This window comes from Amblyomma americanum, chromosome 3 (genome assembly GCF_052857255.1).
Source record: "Amblyomma americanum isolate KBUSLIRL-KWMA chromosome 3, ASM5285725v1, whole genome shotgun sequence".
NCBI lineage: Eukaryota > Metazoa > Arthropoda > Arachnida > Ixodida > Ixodidae > Amblyomma > Amblyomma americanum.
The window spans coordinates 185,102,693-185,122,215 of NC_135499.1; the positions used below are offsets into that span (position 1 = coordinate 185,102,693).

At 46.2% G+C, this 19,523-nt stretch overlaps 2 protein-coding genes across 4 annotated transcripts in view; one reads left to right on the plus strand and one right to left on the minus strand.

Moving 5' to 3' along the window:
* Positions 1–19,523, minus strand: part of LOC144125626 (uncharacterized) — a 210,576-nt gene that overhangs the window by 75,820 nt on the left and 115,233 nt on the right. The window lies entirely within an intron of this gene.
* The window catches only part of MnM (myomesin and myosin binding protein), a 56,599-nt gene that overhangs the window by 12,447 nt on the left and 24,629 nt on the right, over positions 1–19,523 (plus strand). For all 3 annotated transcript variants that reach the window (XM_077659190.1, XM_077659191.1, XM_077659192.1), the window contains exons 3-6: positions 281–589; positions 4,276–4,442; positions 5,313–5,463; positions 18,053–18,207. In XM_077659190.1, the coding sequence (XP_077515316.1) occupies positions 281–589; positions 4,276–4,442; positions 5,313–5,463; positions 18,053–18,207 (782 nt within the window). The remainder of the gene's footprint in view (positions 1–280; positions 590–4,275; positions 4,443–5,312; positions 5,464–18,052; positions 18,208–19,523) is intronic.

A 19,523-nucleotide genomic window follows, 5' to 3' on the forward strand; every position in this document is an offset into this window, starting at 1 on the left:
GACAAGGTGGCCGAAGTTGACACAGGACAGGGTTAATCGGAAAGATATAGGAGGGGCCTTCGCCGTGCAATGCACATAGCGTAAAAAGGCTGCAACTGATGATGTTGAATTACTCCATCCTTGGACAGTCACATTAACACTTAAGTCATATCTTCCTGTTTCTTTTGCATTCTTCGGTCAATTCTCTATGGAAACCTCGTCCTGCGAAAGGCGCGACCGTCTTATTTAATCAGCCACACTCACAAGAGGCCTCCCCGGAATTTCGGTGCGGATGGTGCAGACTCTGGGATAACGGAGACAGACGACGAGCCATGGGGCATCAATGTGACGCCGCCGGACACCGTGACGCTGCACTGGGGACCACCGGCGCGGGGCGTAATCCAGGCACTGTCGTACATCGTGGAGAAGAGGGACCCTTCAGACCAAGACTGGGTGCCCGTAGTCATTGTGGACGCCAGCGTGACCAGCTACGTGATTCGCGAGCTGGACCTACGCTCCGAGCACTGGTTCCGCGTACTCGCCAGGAGCTCCATGGGACTCACCACTGTCCTCGAGACGGATCGGCCTGTGCAGCTGCGGGACGACGAATGTAAGTTGTGAAACACAATACGCCGGCGTGCTGCTTTTTTCAAAGCTTTATTGGAATACAGAAACACGCAAGCCTATTTTTGATCGCCTGTGGTATAGTGGAGAAAGAAAAATCTAAAAAAAATTATTTCGGAGGTATAGCCTGAATTCCGCTAATTTAATTAAAATTTCTTTTGATTGATAAAATAAACGGAGACGTTGTCAGGAAGGGCGCCGAAGACGACTGGAAACATTGTCTCAAACTGAATTAACTGAAAGAAAAACGTTGATTCTTGTAGCCAACGCTGGCGCCATGCTGTGTTCACATCGGCAGTCGGGCTGCGTCGTCTAACTGGATATACTAATATATTTTTTTGCAACTAGTCATCGTATCTTGCTCGGTTAACCCCGCTTTCTCATTTGCTGTTAAAATGTTTTCAAAACACAGCTGCCACTATGCTAACAGTCGGCAATCGTTGCCATCGGCAGCGGTGCAATGGCAAAAAAAAAAGCAGGTTTGGTATCTGTGATTGATATCACCAGTGTCATTCCACTGGTATTTATGGTGAGATGTCCATAATCGATAAAGAAGGAGAGCGCACGCGCACAACACACTGTACACTACAGCTGGAGTGGGGCGCCCAGCTCTCTACCCCCTATCCGTTCTGGCTGTCCCTCACCTCTTTCATTTCATTTCTCCGATCTGCTTGCTATCCTTCTATTTACGCTGCCCCAGCTCAGGTGCTTCCCGTAGCGATGGCGGATGCCGGGGCCAGCAATAACCTTTTCTTTCCTTTTTACTGTTACTTTTTAATAAACATCTACTACCACTACTATTTTTTCTAAACCACCTATGCATATTGGTTTATATCACGCTCAGTACTCTCACTGCATGCCGAGGCCATTTGCGCCTCTCTATGTCAGGGTTCGCAGGCGTCGACCAACACAGGAAAGCTACATTATCAATACACCCCAAAATTCTTGGCAAGCGCAGTTTTTTCAATCAGAAGTTGTTTATGAACGCAATTTTCTGCACGTCGTAAAGCAGCACCCTAACAATCAATATATCCACAGATCCCTCCTTGGGAAGAATACAGTTTTCTGTTATTTGTTGCCAAAAACGCACCCCATTGGTTTTCTATGGCAGTGTTAACTACTCGGTGCGAGCGTAAGACACACATTAAAATATTTTCTAGGCACCGGAAGGTTACACCACCCCAGCCAATACGACATTCCACAGTTGCCCCAAAATTAAAAGTAATTACCAAGAAGGCCAGACTTGGTCCAAAAATATACCGGGTTTCTCATCCGCACAAGCTACGTTTATTCGCGCAAGGAGCTTTTGACTGCCGCAAAAGAAAATATCGCCGCTAAAAGTACTGACCCTTTGATGAAACCACGAAACGGTGCTAGGTAGAATATACGTGGCCACACAGCAAAGAAACTGAACATTTTTCTCAGTCTGAGGATTTATCAAACTTTCAAACATTGAGGGCTTTCAAAAACTAAGCACAGACCGCAGCTCCCGCAATTCGACGCTCAGCGCCAGCGCGCGCATTACCAGCGCCCTCTTTCCAGAGAGATTCGAAGCAAGCTCCGGCAAGACGCTCCTGTGCCGCCCTACTTCGGAAGCGCGACGCACTAGTGAGCATTTAAAATAACGTCACTTCGGGCTAGATGGGGCGTACTATTTGAGACGGAAAAACTAGAGAGCATATCGCGTATCTAGAGAGCATATCGTGAAAGGAGGCGTGAATGCCGAATATTCATATTGCGTATTTAAATCTTCTAAGGCGCCGCCGGTGGTATGGATGTGGTGCAGCTGGCCTATCGCTGCACATTCCTCGAGAATATAGTAATTCTGTTTGGAAGTGGTCTCTACCGCAAAGCAGTGCCGTAACAGCTCGTGAGCCATGCGTTCTTCTTATTAAAGCGACAGCTTTACTAGGCTATGTCGACGGGGATCGTGTCTGCAAAATGTGTCGGCAGCGGCGGCTACGTTTTTATGGAGGAAAAGCGCTAAGGCGCCCGTGTGCTGTGCGATGTAAGTGTACATTAAATATCCCCAGGGGATCGAAATTATTCCGGAGCCCTCCATTACGGCCCCTCTTTCTTCCTTTCTTCTTTCACTCCCTCCTTTATCCCTTCCCTTACGGCGCGGTTCAGGCGTCCAACGATATATGAGACAGATATTGCGCCATTTCATTTCCCATAAAACCAATTATTACTATTATTATTATTAGTTGTGCGCAACACAGAAGAGGTAGCGTCAAACGAGTGATTGTACTCGAAAGAGGATGGTGTGAGGATGCTGCCCGCAAAAAAAAAATCCCATTCGGATGAATAGTTAATCAATTAGAGCCAAAAATGTCGAAGAAGTGGACGGGGCCATAGCAAAAGGGGCGCATAATTTGAAAATGCCGGAAGTGTTGGACCACATGACCAAAACTGTAGGTGGAGCCAACACGTCGCGCCTAATTTGAAAGTCTGAAATGAATACTGACATAAAACGAGGGAAAATGTGCAGTTAATCGAAATCTAATCAACAATTAATGATTATAGAAAATGTCAAGAGTGAATTAATCCGAAATAAGGTGAATTAATGGGATTTAAATCGGATTTAATGGTACATTAAGAGGAAATAATGGTGAGTTAAGTCGAAATAAATGTGAGAAAATGAAATAATTGCGAACAAAGGTGACTTGATTGTGAATTAAGTTGAATTGATGTGCTTTTAATGTGAATTAATGGTACCATAAGATAAATTAAGGGTGATGTAAGGTGAATTCAAACGTAAGGCATTTTTGAATTAAGATGAATTAATTTTGAATAAAGTGGTTAATTAGGGAAACATTTAATTAACGTGGCGGAAAATTCGAAAACTCGAAATGGTTGCCGGGATGAAATGAGGGTATAATTAGAGTTAATCTTTAATGAATCAATCAAGTGAACGAGAAAACTACCATGGCGCCAAATTCGAAGGGCGACCAGTGTTGAGTAGGCGTCAACGCTTTCGCATTCTTCCAATGCGGGTAGCCGCAGTGATGTGTAATTTTTATTTACGTGGTTGGAATTGTGACCTTCATACAGCAAATAAATATGTGCTTTCTGAAAGTATTTGCTCAAGATGTGTCTTTTCTGCAAACCATCAGTGAGAGTTTCGTTTAGACATGGAGAGGAAGAGATTATAGAGGCCTTCGCCTACACGTTGATCGAATATATAACAGCTGTTACTGCTAAAAATTAAGTCCTCTTTAATTTTGCATGTAATATGAGCAGTGGATATAAGCAACCTTGTGGACAGCTTAGACACATGCGATTAATAGTTGATGCTCAGCTGCTCATTACTGTTTGTTTGTTTAATTATTTTATTTATTTACAACAGCCGAAACGAACCATAACATTCAACAGCAGCGCAGTTGGCACGTCAGCTCCTGTGGAAGTCGCTGCCACGCGTTCGTAACTTTTATTGCAGTGACTTAAAAATATGCCCCCGGATACAGACATATTGGGACGAAAGAGTAACTATATCACGGCTCTCATTGTGTAGGCAAACACTGCATGAAGTCGACGACCATAATGGCAAAGAGTTATCGCGGAGATGTATATTTTTAGGCTCTTCCTCCTTTTATCTTGACAGCGTATCAGCGTTCGGGTACCGGCGTCAACAGCTTGTATATGTGATCTCCTCCACGTCACCGTTTACAGGGCAGGCAGCCGAGCGACCCGATCCGCCGTCGACTCCTCTTCTGGTGGTGGTGACGGGGCCTTTCTCGATGGACGTCAAGTGGGCGGCACCCACGTACGATGGCGGCCGCCCTGTTCTTGGCTACGTGGTAGCTGTGAGAGAGCCGCGAAGAACTCTCTGGATGGAGGTATTGATTTCTGTCATTTAAGCGGTAATGAATAGGACAAGCTATTTACCATGGCTGGCAAACAGCTTCGCTCATTGCTTCCAGATCCATTCGCTGGAAACTCAAAACACTTAAACAAAGACGAAAAAGGAATGATGGACTGTCCATTGCGCGCACATCCTGTAGCTGCCTTTTGTACAAAAATAAATTGCATTAAAGAATAACAATGGCAGTACTAAGATTAAGGTGGCAGCCATTTGTTCAGAAGTTGTATTTCTACGTACAGGGAGGTGTAAAGTTCAGGTACAAGCCTAAGTGTAATTTTCAAAGTAAGCATTGGATTAAGAGAGCTTGCTGTTGAGCTAGCTGGCTTCGGTTCACTGTTGATGTCTAAGGCGCGAGAACAGAACAAAACACGAAGGTAGACAACAGGATAAAGCTCTTCGTCCTGTTGTCTATGGCCGTGTTTTGCTCTGTTTTGCCGCCTTAGAAATCAAGACCAATCACTGGATTCAGAAGTAGTTAGTTTTTAGTCGGACGGCATTTGAACTATCAAACACGGCTCACTTTTCGGTTCATATTACGCAGCAGGTAAGTCACCGTTTCCTGAAAAAAATATAATGTCCAGCCACTAATGAGCAAGCGGCCACTGCTGCCTTACACAATGCGATTCTGTTCAACCTAACAATATTCAGCGCCCCAATTTCCGTCCCCCGATAAAAAAGAGCTGAAAACACACTTCTATAACTACGGACAAATGTAGACGACTTTGCACATGCTGAAAACTGTAAATGCACGCAAAAATTGAGGCCCTTAGAAAGAACTGTGAAGAACAAAGTTGCATGACCGCATTCTAAACGAACCGTGCCTGCGCAAAACGCACCGCTGCAGGTGAGCCAAGTGAACGCCCAGACCGTGAAGGCTCAGATCCAGGATCTCGAGGAGGGACACGAGTATCTGGTCCGCATCTACGCCTGGAATGAGGTGGGCCTCAGCGAACCCCTCGAAACTCCCGAAGGCACCAAGATCGTCCGACCGCCCGGTACGGGTACCACCCAAGCTCGATTTTATTACGACAGTGAACATGTATGCGGTCCGATCAAAAACAGTACAAAACTCTTTCAGATCAACTGCGTGTGCATATACAAATTCTCTTCGTTTCAGAAATAACAGCCTCCATGTCACCCAACTCAGGTGGCCGCTATACAAGTTTAGCATGCTGCCGACAGCGCTTCATTAGCTTTAATAATAATTAGATCGCGCCTGCTGAAGAGGTAGTGCTATTTAACTCAGCTTATGCATTTTCACGCCTTGAGCACTCCCTTATATGCATGAAGCATGTGGGCCCCTGTGTGCGGTTTAACGTTCGGCGCTGCTGCGCCTGGGCCATGAGGGGCGCTCTGGCGGGATGCTCCGATTTTAACACTTTGACCACGTGGAGTCATTTAACGCGCTTTTATGTCGCACAGAGCATGCCGTTTTTGCATCCTACCAAATCTAAATGCGGCCGCTGATAACGGGACTCAGTTTTTTCGCCTTGTCGTCTGCAGGTGAACGCGCGGTTCACTGAGCTGATAGTTGGTCCTCGATCTGTTGCTGTCGCTCCGTACATGCGCAAGATTTCGTCCCCCCGAAAATATATTAAATGAAGACAAAGCACATACTTCAAGAAGTGATGCCATGAAATGATAGCACGTATTAATATAGATATTGTCCTTTAGGTACTGCAAAATCTACTTAAGTGTCGTCCAAGATTGCCACCAAAAGCTAGGACGGTATTTCCTGTCCGGCAATTTTATACTCTTCGAGCCGGGTTTCTACCTCGCATGGTGATTGAATAAAAATTGAAATTATGGTTTGCCAACTGATCGCTGGAATGTCAGTTCGTATGTCAGCCCAGCCTTATGTAGTATAACCAAACAGAAGCCTAAAAGTTCAATTTCGAAGTAATTTCCACAACACAAGTGTGTTTGGATACGCTTAAGCTCGACATTGTAAACAAACATATATACAACAGCTAGAAATGGCGATGCACCTAACTTCAGTAATATTCCAGCAATTAATGATTTCCTTGTTGTCATATTACACTGTGTGCCCTTTCTACGTGCTTTCTGAGTTTGAGGACAAAAAGTAAAGCTACTGCATAATTAAGGCTGCATCTGCCTGTGTATCCAGCCCAAATGACAGCGAATAAGAAAGCGTCTAGCAGAACCTTTACTTCCGGAAAGTGCTTAAGGCTGCTAAATTTGAACTTCGCTAGCGCTTTTCAGAACAACACCACAGTTGCCGGCAGACTAGAATACTGGACTTTAGGCATGGAAATGCAGCGAACAAGCGATGACATACCATCCGACTTTTGAGCCACCAGACATCGAAACATAAGCTTAATTTATAAAAGGTAAATAAGCACAAAATGACAGCATAACATTTTTCGGTGTGGCTAAGACAAAGTGCCCTTGGAGGCCCTAGACTTTATCGTAGTATGCATATAGCAAGTCAATTGTAGGGCCTGCAAGAAAGAGAAACATTTACATTTCATAGTTTGCTTGTGATGCCTGTGACGCAAGGCCGCTTGTGCTGCCGAGCTCAAATTGGCAAACTGATCCAACAGGCGGTCATCTGGCCTACTTCTAGAATGGTTTAACTACTGCAGACAGCCACGACGACAAGGCGAAATAGTGGGCCGCAGGTATCGAAAAATAATACTGGAGACATACTGGCGTACCATACACTGCACACAGGAAGCAATTTCATTGTCTTCTTCTAATGGCATCACTGCGGAAGGACATCTTAACAAAATATTTTAACAGGCCCGACGTCCCAGCCATTTGAAGGCTAATATGGCTCCAGCGCTATACAGAGCATAGAAAAAAGCAAGTGTCAGGCGTTTTACTGCACGAAGAGACAACCTCACAGTTCCTCAGGTCATACAGCATGCTTCTCTAGGATCTGTTTACAACAGCGAATCAAACCATCTCCCGCACGCACGCGCAAATGCCCGTATTCGACGGCCGAGAATACGATTATGGTGTTCATGGCTAACGCGTCCTTTGGGACGAAAAGATAGGCCTAGGCCAGATATGAAAAAAAAAAAAACTTCCATTTCCATGAGCAGGCTCTATTCGCGCTACTTACTGTTCTAGCCTTCTATAGATCCTTGATATTTCAATACATTAATGACGCTTTCCACAAGTATAGGGATGTGCGGCTATTATAACATTTCGTGTGTCGAATCGAAAGACTCCTATGAGAACAGGCTTCGATGTGAATTCAGCTATGTGGAAGCATCCCGTGTTATAGAATTACTGCTAATATGGCAGTCTTAAGTACGCCTTTGTTAGTAACGAAATTATACTACCAGTAAGAACTAACTATATATAACAAGACTTGCACGACAAGGATGAGACGTGTCATTTCGAGTGTGTCGTATTCATTTGCCTTTCACGGAATGTTCCCGCGATCGTTATTTTTTTTTCGTTCCGCATGTGCAATGTGCTTTGGTTTCGGTATTAAACACGCCAGCAACAACACGGTTGACGATTGCTTGAATGGCAATTCTTTCCTGAAAAGGGAAAAATCAAACCTTTAACCCCAATGCGGTTTTGATCATTGATCGCCGGTTCCCAGTTAAACGAAACACATGCGGTTGCGGCCGTCTATATTACTATAACGAGCACTTTGCTTTCGGCTTTGTTTCAAGGAGGTCGCCATCCAAGTTATTAGATATATTTCCTTTAAAGTCTGGAAACTACCGATCACTTACTTCTTGGGCTCCCACTCCAGCGACCACAAAAGTTCACTTGTCTCCGAAAAATATTAAACGAGAAAAAGTAATTTCATTCCCGTTGGTTTTAATGCGAACGACGATGACATTTATACGCAAACAAAAGTGCAGTTGGCACAACGCAAAGGTGCAGCAACGCGTTACAGACAGCACGTCCCGCTTGTCTGCATGTTGCATCTTTCGGTTCAATCACGGCAGCATGACTCACACAAGATGTCGCTCCTGATCCTACCAGCGCCAAGAATTGAACAACTGTTTGCATGCAACGCGCGGCTTCTGCCGTTGGTGAAGTCTGCTAGGCGTGAGCCAAGAAAGCGTCCGTTATTTTAGACGTGTGACGGAATGGCTGCGCCAAAGCGACGACATGAATGCGTCACGTCGTGGTTGTGACTCATCCGCCCCTCGGTACAGGCAGCTCGCGTCTCAGTGTTTGGAACGAGGTGGTAGCGTACTACGTGTGGTTCACGGAGAAGATGCACACACATCACTTACAACTGTGCGCTAGCGCTATTGCGTATTGTAACATTTATCCACGTCGACACATATGCCGTGCCGCAAAATCATGAATGTGCGCTTCACAACAACCTCTGTGAAATGAAGTTGTTTATAAAAGTTCACTGTTAATTGTTCTGTGGCTTTGGTAGGCAACACGCTTTACGGAAGACCGGTTGGAGAAGCTTAAGTGCTTCAAGAGATGCTATTACTCTGCAAGGCTGGAGCCCCCTAATGCTGACAAATTCCTCCTCAAGTCTGCTACTTTCGCGGCCATTCTGCGCTCACAAATGACGTCCCGGAGTAGAAAAATTTAGAGATGTGATCAAAATTATAATGACCATCACCCGTTGGCTTTTATGTGAGGCTTTAGTATGAAACAGATGTGTTTAGTGCCGACGAACACTTTGCCACTGTGTGACACCATGGTTGCTCAATAAGAAAACACATCTCAGAACTGCATGTGTAAAGCACTAGTGGTGAGGCTATGTGGATCGCATCCCTGCTGCGAACCACAGGGTGCCCTGCTACCACCGAAGTTGCTCTGTTAAGGCACCTTTTAAAGCAACCTCTATGGCTGGCAAGCCTTAATATCCTCTGCCTGTGCAGCTAGTGGAAATACGTGGCGTATCTGAAGACTTGTAAATCCCCGCTCTGCGTGATTAATCGGCCCAGTACAGCTGAAAAAAAAACTGTTTAATGAAAAACAATAGCTCTCCTATCTGTTTCTTGATTGCAGCCCTCATTTTCAAATGTTCTTATGCATGAGATAGAAGAAAACGCCGAAAAGTAAACCAGGCATGACGCCCGGTTAGGTACCTTACACACTCGTAGGGTGTAAATATGCACTGTTACTATTGTATGTCATTAAGCCAAGGCCATAACTAGTTATTCTGCCCCCATAGTTCATTAAATGTTACATGCCATCTTCTTTACACGATTCTTTGAAGTCCTTGAAGCCTTCCCTGCCATTACGCTCGATGATCGTAAAGCTACACCAAAATCACACGCTGCTGTAAACGTGCAGTTTGGCTACCTTCCTCTACGGTGATCCGCGGCAAAGGCGTGTCTCTGAAGCGAAGCTAATCTTCTAAAAAAGCCACTTCGTAGTCGAAGCGTTGGCTTCGTCTTCGCTTCCGCCGTCGCCGGAGTTTGTGGCGCTGCAATGCTCGCTGACCCGCGACATGCCTGATGATGACGACCAGAGGTGGGCATTTGACCTCAAATACCTCGAGCTCACCTCAAGTTCAAATAAAATTCCGTGGTCTCACTCAATCTCAACCTCACAACTTGATGTTGAGGTCTTCTCCGCCGCCCTCACCTCGCTTTTCCAGAGGCCACTAGCGACCACACTCAACCTCACCTCAACCTCATTTTGTGAGGTTAAGGTCGGATGCTGGAACTCAAAAAATAAAAACTTAAATTTGAGTAGGTAACTATAAAAGTCTATCCAGTGATAATCCAGTAAGTCAAAGAAGCTAAAATGATTAGAGTGCTGAACGTAAAAGCGCAAAAAACAAGGACATAGAATAAGACCTTGTTTTTTGCGCTTTTGCGTTCAGCATGGAAGACCAACTCACCCAAACGCGGCCATTATTGGATTAGAGTACCTTGGTAACGACTAGTTTAAGGGTGTATAATTGTTAGATATGTGGTATACTGCGACCGAGGGTGACCGTTGTTATCCTGAGGCATGTTATTTCGCTCGTCACGATGCGTGGCGATCCAGCTTGGCCTAAACGCCTGAAGGCGCCACAGAAGAAGCGAGCCATGCGACCTCGACTGTTGCATACCACTTTGGCACCCGACACGAAATACACTATCTAATGTACATAGAAGAAAAACCCGTATGCTGGCATGAGAGTTCGAAATGTTTATGAGTTCTACGTGGATAGCTACTAGTCCTGAATCTCGTTAAGATCGTTTTTAAGGGACAATTAATTACGTATTATTAACGGTTTGACAAAGAAGACAATCGTGAGCAAACATACGAATTTTACAGGAAATACACGGCAAGAATACTGATTATTAAGCCGCGACAGAAAAGGGTTGTGTTCATTTATATGTATTAGTAAGCGGGTTCTTTGTTGCATATTTGACTGTTATTGTTTTTTTTTGTTATTTATCGTGCATGCCCACATTTTTTCAATTAGACTTGTGAAAAAAAATTGGCCAAAGTGCCACATAGGTTGAAATGCCTGTCTTTTACATCGGCTCGCCCGTCAAAGTCCGCCCGAGCGAATTATCTCGCTCCCCTGTAAAGCATCTGAAGCCTCTGTAAAACGGCTGAAGAGAAGTGCCCGCTGAAGCCGATCCTCTGCACAGCAGCTCTCCCATTTAACACAAGCCATATGAGAGAAGGTCAGGAAAAAAAAAAGAAATGATGTACTCATGCTAACAAAAATCGCAAACTAAAAACAGGATAACTGCCGGACAAAAAAAAAAGGAAATGACAACTTCTCGCCTATGAACTGCAGTCCACAACGTCACTTTGTTATCGGTTCCATTCACTAATTTTGAGTGAAAAAAGAAAACGAATGAATATATTTGTGCGACACCAACCGCTAACCGGCCGTGGCGGTCGAATTTCGATGGAGGAGAAATTCTAGACGCCCGTGTACTGTGCGATGTCAGTGCGCGAAAGAACCTCAGGTGGTCAAAATTTCCGGAGCCCTTCACTACGGCGTCTCTCATAGCGTGAGTCGTTTTCGGATATTAAACCCTCATAAATCATAAACCAATCCTAATTTTGCACCCATGATCACCCTATCTACAAACAAAATCTGGTGGCTAAAAATACCCGTCATAGTTAAATTTGAAACTATGTGTGATGTAGCATCTGGAATATGATATTTCCTTATCGTCTAAATGAAGGTTCCGAACGCAAATGGTCCTGGAAAATGTGATGCTGTTTACGAAGCCAACGAATCAGTCAACGCTTGTGCATTAGCCGCGTATGCCAGTTGCATGGTGTTAGCCAGACCGTCCCATCATATGCTCTTTATAAATTTGAATTGTTTTTCATCTAGTGCATAGTTAAGCACAACGCTTCTAGATTCATTCCATATCGCACGGTGTTTCGCCGTTATCGTGTCCGGGATCATATATACGGTCGTACCTCGTTAGTATAAACTTCTTTATGGATACGCTCAATTATGATTAATTTTGGAAAGGACCCAGCTTTTTCGATGTGTTTACATCTCGTTTATATACAAACTCGCACTTTGGGCAATAGAGAGTGCATTAAGGTAACAAAGCTAAGAGCCCCATAGCGATGTCCATAGATAATGCTCTCCTACGTTTCAGGAAACATTAAGACCAATGCAAAGCAGTAACCTCGTCTTCGTTGTAACATACGAGTAAAAGTTTTTTTCCTCCGCCCCATACTCTAATTTGCCGGAGGCTGACGCAATTTGTGGCCGATATATTTCCTCACCAGGGAGGAATCCGTCAGGGACGGAGATTGCTACATAGAGTGAGAATAGTCTTGGAGACGAAGAACTTAGGTTTAGGTGCAACCAATACAATAGATTCAAAAACAAAAATGTTAGCCGTCACGTGGCTGGCCAAAACAAGCAATCCCCTCACCCATTCGCTGCTCTCTCCCGTGCTGTGGTTCTTCCACAAGCAAAAAGTAGAGAATGAACACCTGCAGTTCCCTTGTCGGCGGCTAGGCGCGAAATTCCGACAGCGCCTTTGCACACTACTACATGCAGACCTCGGGAGAAGCGCTCCGAATATCGCCGTTTCTTCGAAAAGCCAGACAGCACTTGACCCAATTTACATGTGTCAACAGCGTGGCAGAGCTGCCTGAGCGACACGGGTTACCCGCGCGATCGACGGATCCGAAGCCCCCAAAGCACCTGCAGGCGCCACGCATCTGCAACCTTCAGCGGCTCGTCAGGGAAACCTGAGCTGATCTGCCGACAAATGCAGCGCCTCCTTGTGGGTTACCTCGCCAGTGTTCTGTTCTCCTGTCATTGTTACAGCAAGCGGAGAGCAGAATGCACATGGCGTGGGTATTCAAAGGCAGCAAGGTGTCACGTCATCTCCTGGCTTGCTTAATGGGCGTATAGCGCACTCCGGAGGTCGACGTGTGAAGGCAGCAAATCCGCTGCAATGGTTCGAAACGACAGGCTGATAAGCTCGGTTCTTGGGTCGACTGAAAATGCCGATGGCACACTTCTGAAGCCAACAATAAGCTACGAATGCGCGAGGCGATGCTCATGTGGCACTGAGCTCGCGGCTACGTAAACTCCGCGCCTGTTCGTGCATGCCCGGCCACAGTCGCCGCGAGCAGGGAGGTGGGGGACACTGGAAAGGAGCAGGGCGCGAACACTACAGATGCTGGTCCTCTGGCACCACCGAAGCTGAAAACCTGCGGCATTCCTCGGAGCAAAAAGGACAGCAACCACTCGCCTAGACAAAGAAGCACATCTTTTTTTTTATTTACTTACAATACTGTAAGTTTATCTCAGGATGTTACAGTTCGACCCACTGATTTACTTGGACGGAATGAATGCAAGAGCTACCACTGTTTCTGAACGGCCGGAGCGTCCTACATCTTAACCAAGCAGGCTGTTCATGAATGTGGATAAAATTCTTTGCAAGCTGTCTAGCAAGGGCGATACGAAGCCAGTCGGCAGCCTTACAAAGGCCAGCACGAAGTTCGGAAGAATGGAACTCAATGGTTCAGTGAAGCTCCAGATCGGCAAGTAAAAGCGACAACGAAGTGGCGTGGCCTGCGGGAAGACCTTCAAACAGCGGATTTACCGCACTTTAAAACAAAACAAAAGAGGCTTGGAATAAATCTAGTCATCGAATAGTGCTGTACCTAAACTGACCACCCGAACACTGGGGCTCTGCCCCAGGGCTTAGGCGCGGTCTAATCTGTTCGACAAAATAAATTTCAGTCCCTTTCTATCGTGGATACTGAGTCCCCACAGACCACGCTTCAGTTTCTTCAGGACGATAATGACCTACAGAACGCCCTTGACGTAGCACAGCGTTGTTTACATTAACTAATAATGCTCTCCTCGGTATGCACGGAAGGAAGCTTTCATCACAAACTTCTTTTCGCGACAAATTGGGCTTGTTTCTTCCCGATATTCGTTCTATGGACGATACACTTAATGGACACTTCTTCACGTATCCTTATTGTCATAAGTGTCCATATGAACAGCACATGGCTGTATAGAATTACGAGCCCAAAAAAGGGAGAAGACGGTAAAGGTCATTCGGGCGGAGATAAAAGTGAACTGCATTTACATCTGCCATTTACTTTTATCGAATGAGAATGCATGCAAGTATAGTTCGCGGCTCAAAGGGGAAGACTCCGATTAAACCAAAGAATCTTTCGTTCGTTTTTCGTCAAATCAGCAGCTGCATGTGTTAACAGCTGCCCTAATTAGGTACCTAGGTTGCTCTAGTTTTCGTCGAGTAACCGTGTAATGTAAAGCGGGATTTCACTCAAAATCAAAGCAGCAGCCGTGACGTAAGCGCATGTAACGGGCACGAACGTGGTGGAGCAGTCTCGGCTTGTACCATCCGCTCGCGGAGGAGATTCTTCGCTGCCTGTTGGGCTGGACATATTTGCGGCGTCAGACGCTAAAAGCTATCGGTTCGGCGTGAGTTACGTGTTTGGCGCTCAAGCGCCCGACCTCAGGCCGCCTGTAGTCCAGCGGCGGAGGCGGGGCTCACTGCCGCAGTAGCCGCACTCCTGTCACGAAGACCAGAAGGGAGCGTAGCGACTGGAAAGACATTACAGTGGAGTCCCAAATAGCTAGGAATGGGCGGCGGCATATGTTTTTCGAAGTGGGGTGACTGCAGACCAATTGTCAGTGCGCACCGAGGCGGGGCGCTTGAACTGCGCTTAGGAAACGGCGCTCTTCGGGGCAAACTGCAAAAAACATGGAACTTAAAATCTGAGCTCACTGAATACCCGCCGCGGTGGCTCAGAGGTCAGGGCGCTCGGCTACTGATCCGGAGTTCCCGGGTTCGAACCCGACCGCGGGGGCTGCGTTTATATGGAGGCAAAACGCAAAGGCGCCCGTGTGCTGTGCGATGTCAGTGCACGTTAAAGATCCCCAGGTGGTCGAAATTATTCCGGAGCCCTCCACTACGGCACCTCTTTTTTCCTTTCTTCTTTCACTCCCTCCTTTATCCCTTCCCTTACGGCGCGGTTCAGGTGTCCAATGATATATGAGACAGATACTGCGCCATTTCCTTTCCCCCAAAACAAATTATTACTATTATAGCTCACAGAATGACAGTTTCACTCAACCTCAAACTCACGCGCGAGGTTGAGGTCAGAAGCAAAATATTTCGAGCTGTCGCCGACCGCACCTCACTCCGGGGTGAGGTCGGCCTCTTGAGGTTGCCCACCTCTGATGACGACACCCGCCCGAGCCGGAGCGCGCACGAGCGGGACTCCGACTCAGCGAGATCCAAATGAGTGGAGCTCAGCCGAGAGAGAACCGTCTCGGCCACACGCAGCGAAGGCGGCGAGAACGATGCGGTCGAGGAGGGGGATGAGGCGCAGGGAAAAAGTGCTGCTGCCAGCGCGAGCCCCAAAGCGTCTAGGCCTGGCCCGTTTTTCGCCTGAATCAGGGTTTATTTCGGGAGCGCCGGAGAGCCATTCCCTCCTTACCGACGGCTGCCCCTTCCTTCCCCCCACCCTCCTCTCTCGCACTCGAGCACACCTTCTCTGTTGCGAGACGCATAGCGGAGCCCTCGGTTGAGCCGGATAGATAGTTGCGCCGGGGCCCGGTGTTTTCTCGCCCGCGGCTATTGTCTGTGTACCCCGAAGGCGCTTCCTGTGTGAGCTCGTTCCAAGGTGCGCGCACACGCGCGGAGAGCCGCTGCGTATTCGGACTGTTCGCCCGTCTTCGATAGGGAGGCTTGTGCAGAGGCAGCCGAAGCCGTTCTCTTCTTCAAGGTTCCTACTACAGGCGGCGACAGCGGAGGGAGCCCCAGACCTTGTGAGCAAAACGTCTGCTTCGCATTTGCCCCCCTCCCTCCCTGCCCCTGTATCCAGCATGCAGCGTCAAAGTCGCAGCGCAGCAGCAAAATAAGCGGCTGCCTGCGGGCGAACTTTTCTTTGTCTTGTTTTGCGAGAGTGCTCTCTGCTTCGGCTGACACCGCCTGGCTTCGAGACGATTTTAGCTTGGCCTCACGAGGGAGCGATGAAAAAAGAGAAAGAAATGGGTGACAAGCTCGAGTCGCCTTTCTGTTTCGAGGAGTCGGGGAGCTTGAGAGCGTTTGTATGTTTAATTGCCTCGAGCCTCGGGGCACTGTGAAGGTCAGTGCGTTTTGTACCGCGCCCAACGCTACTTTTGATTGCGATTGCGTCTATAGCTGTTTTATATTCATGGCTACTAGCTGTACGTTGAAAGCGTTCCGAATGATGAAGACCGTGCTCTTCAGAAAGGCGTCGCGAAATCTCTGGTCCTGCTTCCAAACGCAGCATTCTCTCCCACGTCAAAGAAAAAACAGCTGCACCCATCTGGTAAAAAGAAATAAAAGAGCGATTATTTCTTAAAGATCAGTCCCTATCTTGAAAACAGCCGCTGTTTATGGGATCAGAAAGCTTAGGACACCAACAAGGAGGCTCAACAACAAGAACGAAGGAAGTGAAACAGATCGATTGTAAACAAGTTGGATAAGAAGACGATACTTGCAGTGTTCATGGCCATGGTGTTTTTAAAGATGAATGATAAAATCAAGATTTTATAGAGAGTGCTTGATGCGGAAGAGGTCAGTGATAGTGCCTTTTAAATTCCTGAAGCTCGCAAAACTCGACGTAGCGTTTTTACGACCGAACCGCGACGTTCAGAAAACTCATTACAACAGAATTTGGCGATGCGAAGCCGGAGTCATAACATGTAGGAATGGGCAAGACCGTGTTCCACGCTCTCAGTCGCGCGCTCAAGTTGCATAAAAAAAGGATCAAATAGGCTTCCTATGTTCATTCCACAGTGCAGCTACTGTTCACTCCACTTCACTTCGCAAAGAAATAAAATGCACATTCGGACGAGCCTAAACAAAGAATGATTGGTTTCGAAATTTATGGTAGCCTGTTTATGCGCAGCCGGTTGGCTAGACAAAAAATATAAAAGATGTAAAGCTGTGAAGAGTTTTCACTGGTTTTTCTTTAAGTTCCTCTAGTTCTTGTTCTCTCAAAACAAGAATTTTTAACAGAAGAGCTGTTGAACCTTGCCGATCGCTCTGATTTAGTGTTTGCACTATACACAGTGTTGAAAACGATTTTGAGTTTTGCTTCGATTTGTTTTGGTTTTCTGTGCAAATGACCTCATCCACTTGAAGCCGTAAGTTTGCGCCAGTGTCTAGCAAAAGATCAGGTTGACATTTACAGAATTGTTTTTTTGCAGGCCCGCTACATAGCCACCAATGAGCTGCTAAATATTTTATCTTGAATGTTGTGGAGGACATCAAGCAAACTGTTTTCTAGGTCCTAAAAGTTTCACGTAATTGAGGAAAGACGTCGATACGCCGAAAAAAAATAGCACCAACAGCAGTTATAATTCTGAAGTTGAAGCCTATCGAGATAATCGAGACAACCTTAAGACAATCCTGCAAGTCACAGGAGAGTTTACATGAATTCAAACGCGAGAAAAAACTGACACTCTCTGTCATGCTGACTTCCTTACATACTTCGAGGAGTCTCAGATAGGCTTTTTAAATTATTTCGGAAGCAATTATTTCGGCAGCGAAAATTGCTTATCATTCCTACTCAGACTACGGCGCGGCCTCCTTTGATAGTATTATGTTCACCCTAACCGCTTGGCAAAATAAGAATCTTGGGCCAGTGAAGGAATAGCAGAAAAAGTGCACAAACATTCTTTTCTGAAGCTCCTGAGTACGCTTTGCCGTCCGTGTTCCTCGAGACATTCGTATAACTGATCCGTTAACGTGTTACCTTAATTCCTTGTGACTGAGCTTCAAAGCTAGGCTTGCTCGATTTTAGCCTCGATTTGCGCTTCTGTACAATTTCCTTCGAAAATTCCTGCGTGAGTGATCGAATTTGGGCGGAACGGCGGAACATGGGGAGTGAGCTAAAATGGAAACCTGACGCAGCTAAAACTTGGGCAAGGATTACATCGCCGTGCAAGCACTGTGTCACGCGGAATCTAAATGAGGAAGTGAAACCGTCAAAAATGCCCCTGAATTTTCATTTTCGTCCAATTTCTCGATGTTAGCTGGAGTTGTTTTGAGGGCAGAACTCCAGACCTAACGTTATGATTTAACATGCGCTTGTTAACTTAAAGCATCATGCCTATTTTTCGTACAGCAAGTAGCCTGTTACCAGAACCGCATTTTATTTTTTTTATTGCAGGAGTGGTTGTTCCGCCCTCGGCGCCACTGGGACCACTGGTGATCGACGAAATCACCGAAAACTCTGTCAGGCTATCGTGGAAGCCACCTATCAACGACGGGGGAGACGTCATCACCAACTACATCGTCGAATATCGGGATGTATCTGCTGCTGAGGTAACATCCTTATACGCCGAATAATTTTGTAGTTGCGTATGCTATGCTGGATTAAACGACAGGCTGAGCCTAACAGTGCAAGGCTTTACGTGAAGGGAAATCGTGATCGCTTGAAGAGCCCTCGATCTCAGAAAAGTCTCGGGAAGATGATTTATGCAGGGCATCCCAATCGAAAAGCATAACAGAAATTTTTTTGTTGCCACAACCGATTTTCGCAAAGTATTTTGGAATCTGACGACAGAAATTGCTGTCGTGGCAGCAGGATTTTATGTATTATTGTGCAATCCCCTGTCGTAACAATATAGCCAGTTCTGTCACGACAACAGACAACCTCACAATCCTAAAAAAAAATCTGGCTTAACAACTACAGGACGACAAGAAACCCTGTCGTATTCTGAGACCGGCTCTGTTGTATTTTTCTACTGGAATTTGTTTTCAGCTTGCTTTTTTTCAACGCGGTGCTGAAAAAAGCTCATAAATGAAAGTTAAATTTGAAACTGGATCTGGTAAAAGGCCCAACTTTCTGCCCCTTCAAAAAAATGCACTGGTACATCTGTGATGTCACCTGAAAACCAGCTCGGGCAGTTATGACCGTTTCGAAGCGCAGTCAAACACCGCGATGCTACTAGCATTATTTAGTATGACAATTCATTATATTGTTCAAATAAGTTGACGCACACTGCTTGTGCAAGTCCCGCAAGTAAGGGTCGCCAGATTTCACCCAACCATTTTTCTTTTCTCGTTGGTTGCGGTCCTGCTTTCAGGGATTGCAAAAATTTCTTTTTGAGCACGGGCTCGGCGAAACACTATCTGCGGTATCTGGCCTTTAGACGAATAAATGAAACAGAAATTGCCTGGATTTACAAGACAATATATCAAGCGAGTAGGAGAAAACTCTCGGCCAGCTGCTGTCAGAAGAAAAGTGCAAACACACATTCGAACATCTGAGTAGAGGATCGTTTATTTCCTGTCAACAATACACCCGTGCGCAAGTACGTGGCTGACCGTTGACGGCCAACGACCTTCCCTCAATCTTCACACAGTGTGTCAAGCTGTCACGATATTTAGCACCGTGACACTGCAGTAATCAATTCAATTCAATTCTTTATTCACCAGAAAACTGGACGGTCTCCAGGGCTAAAAGTTTCTGCCTACAACTTGACTGGGGCCCTGGAGCCGTTTACAAAGCGGCAGCAGACATTGGTGGCACAGTACGCTAACATTAATTACAAACACTGAGCAGTAGAAGGCATCAGAAAATACAGACCTGCTGCAGTGCTTGTAAGCACTGTAAGGTTGGACTGTACAGTTGCGAG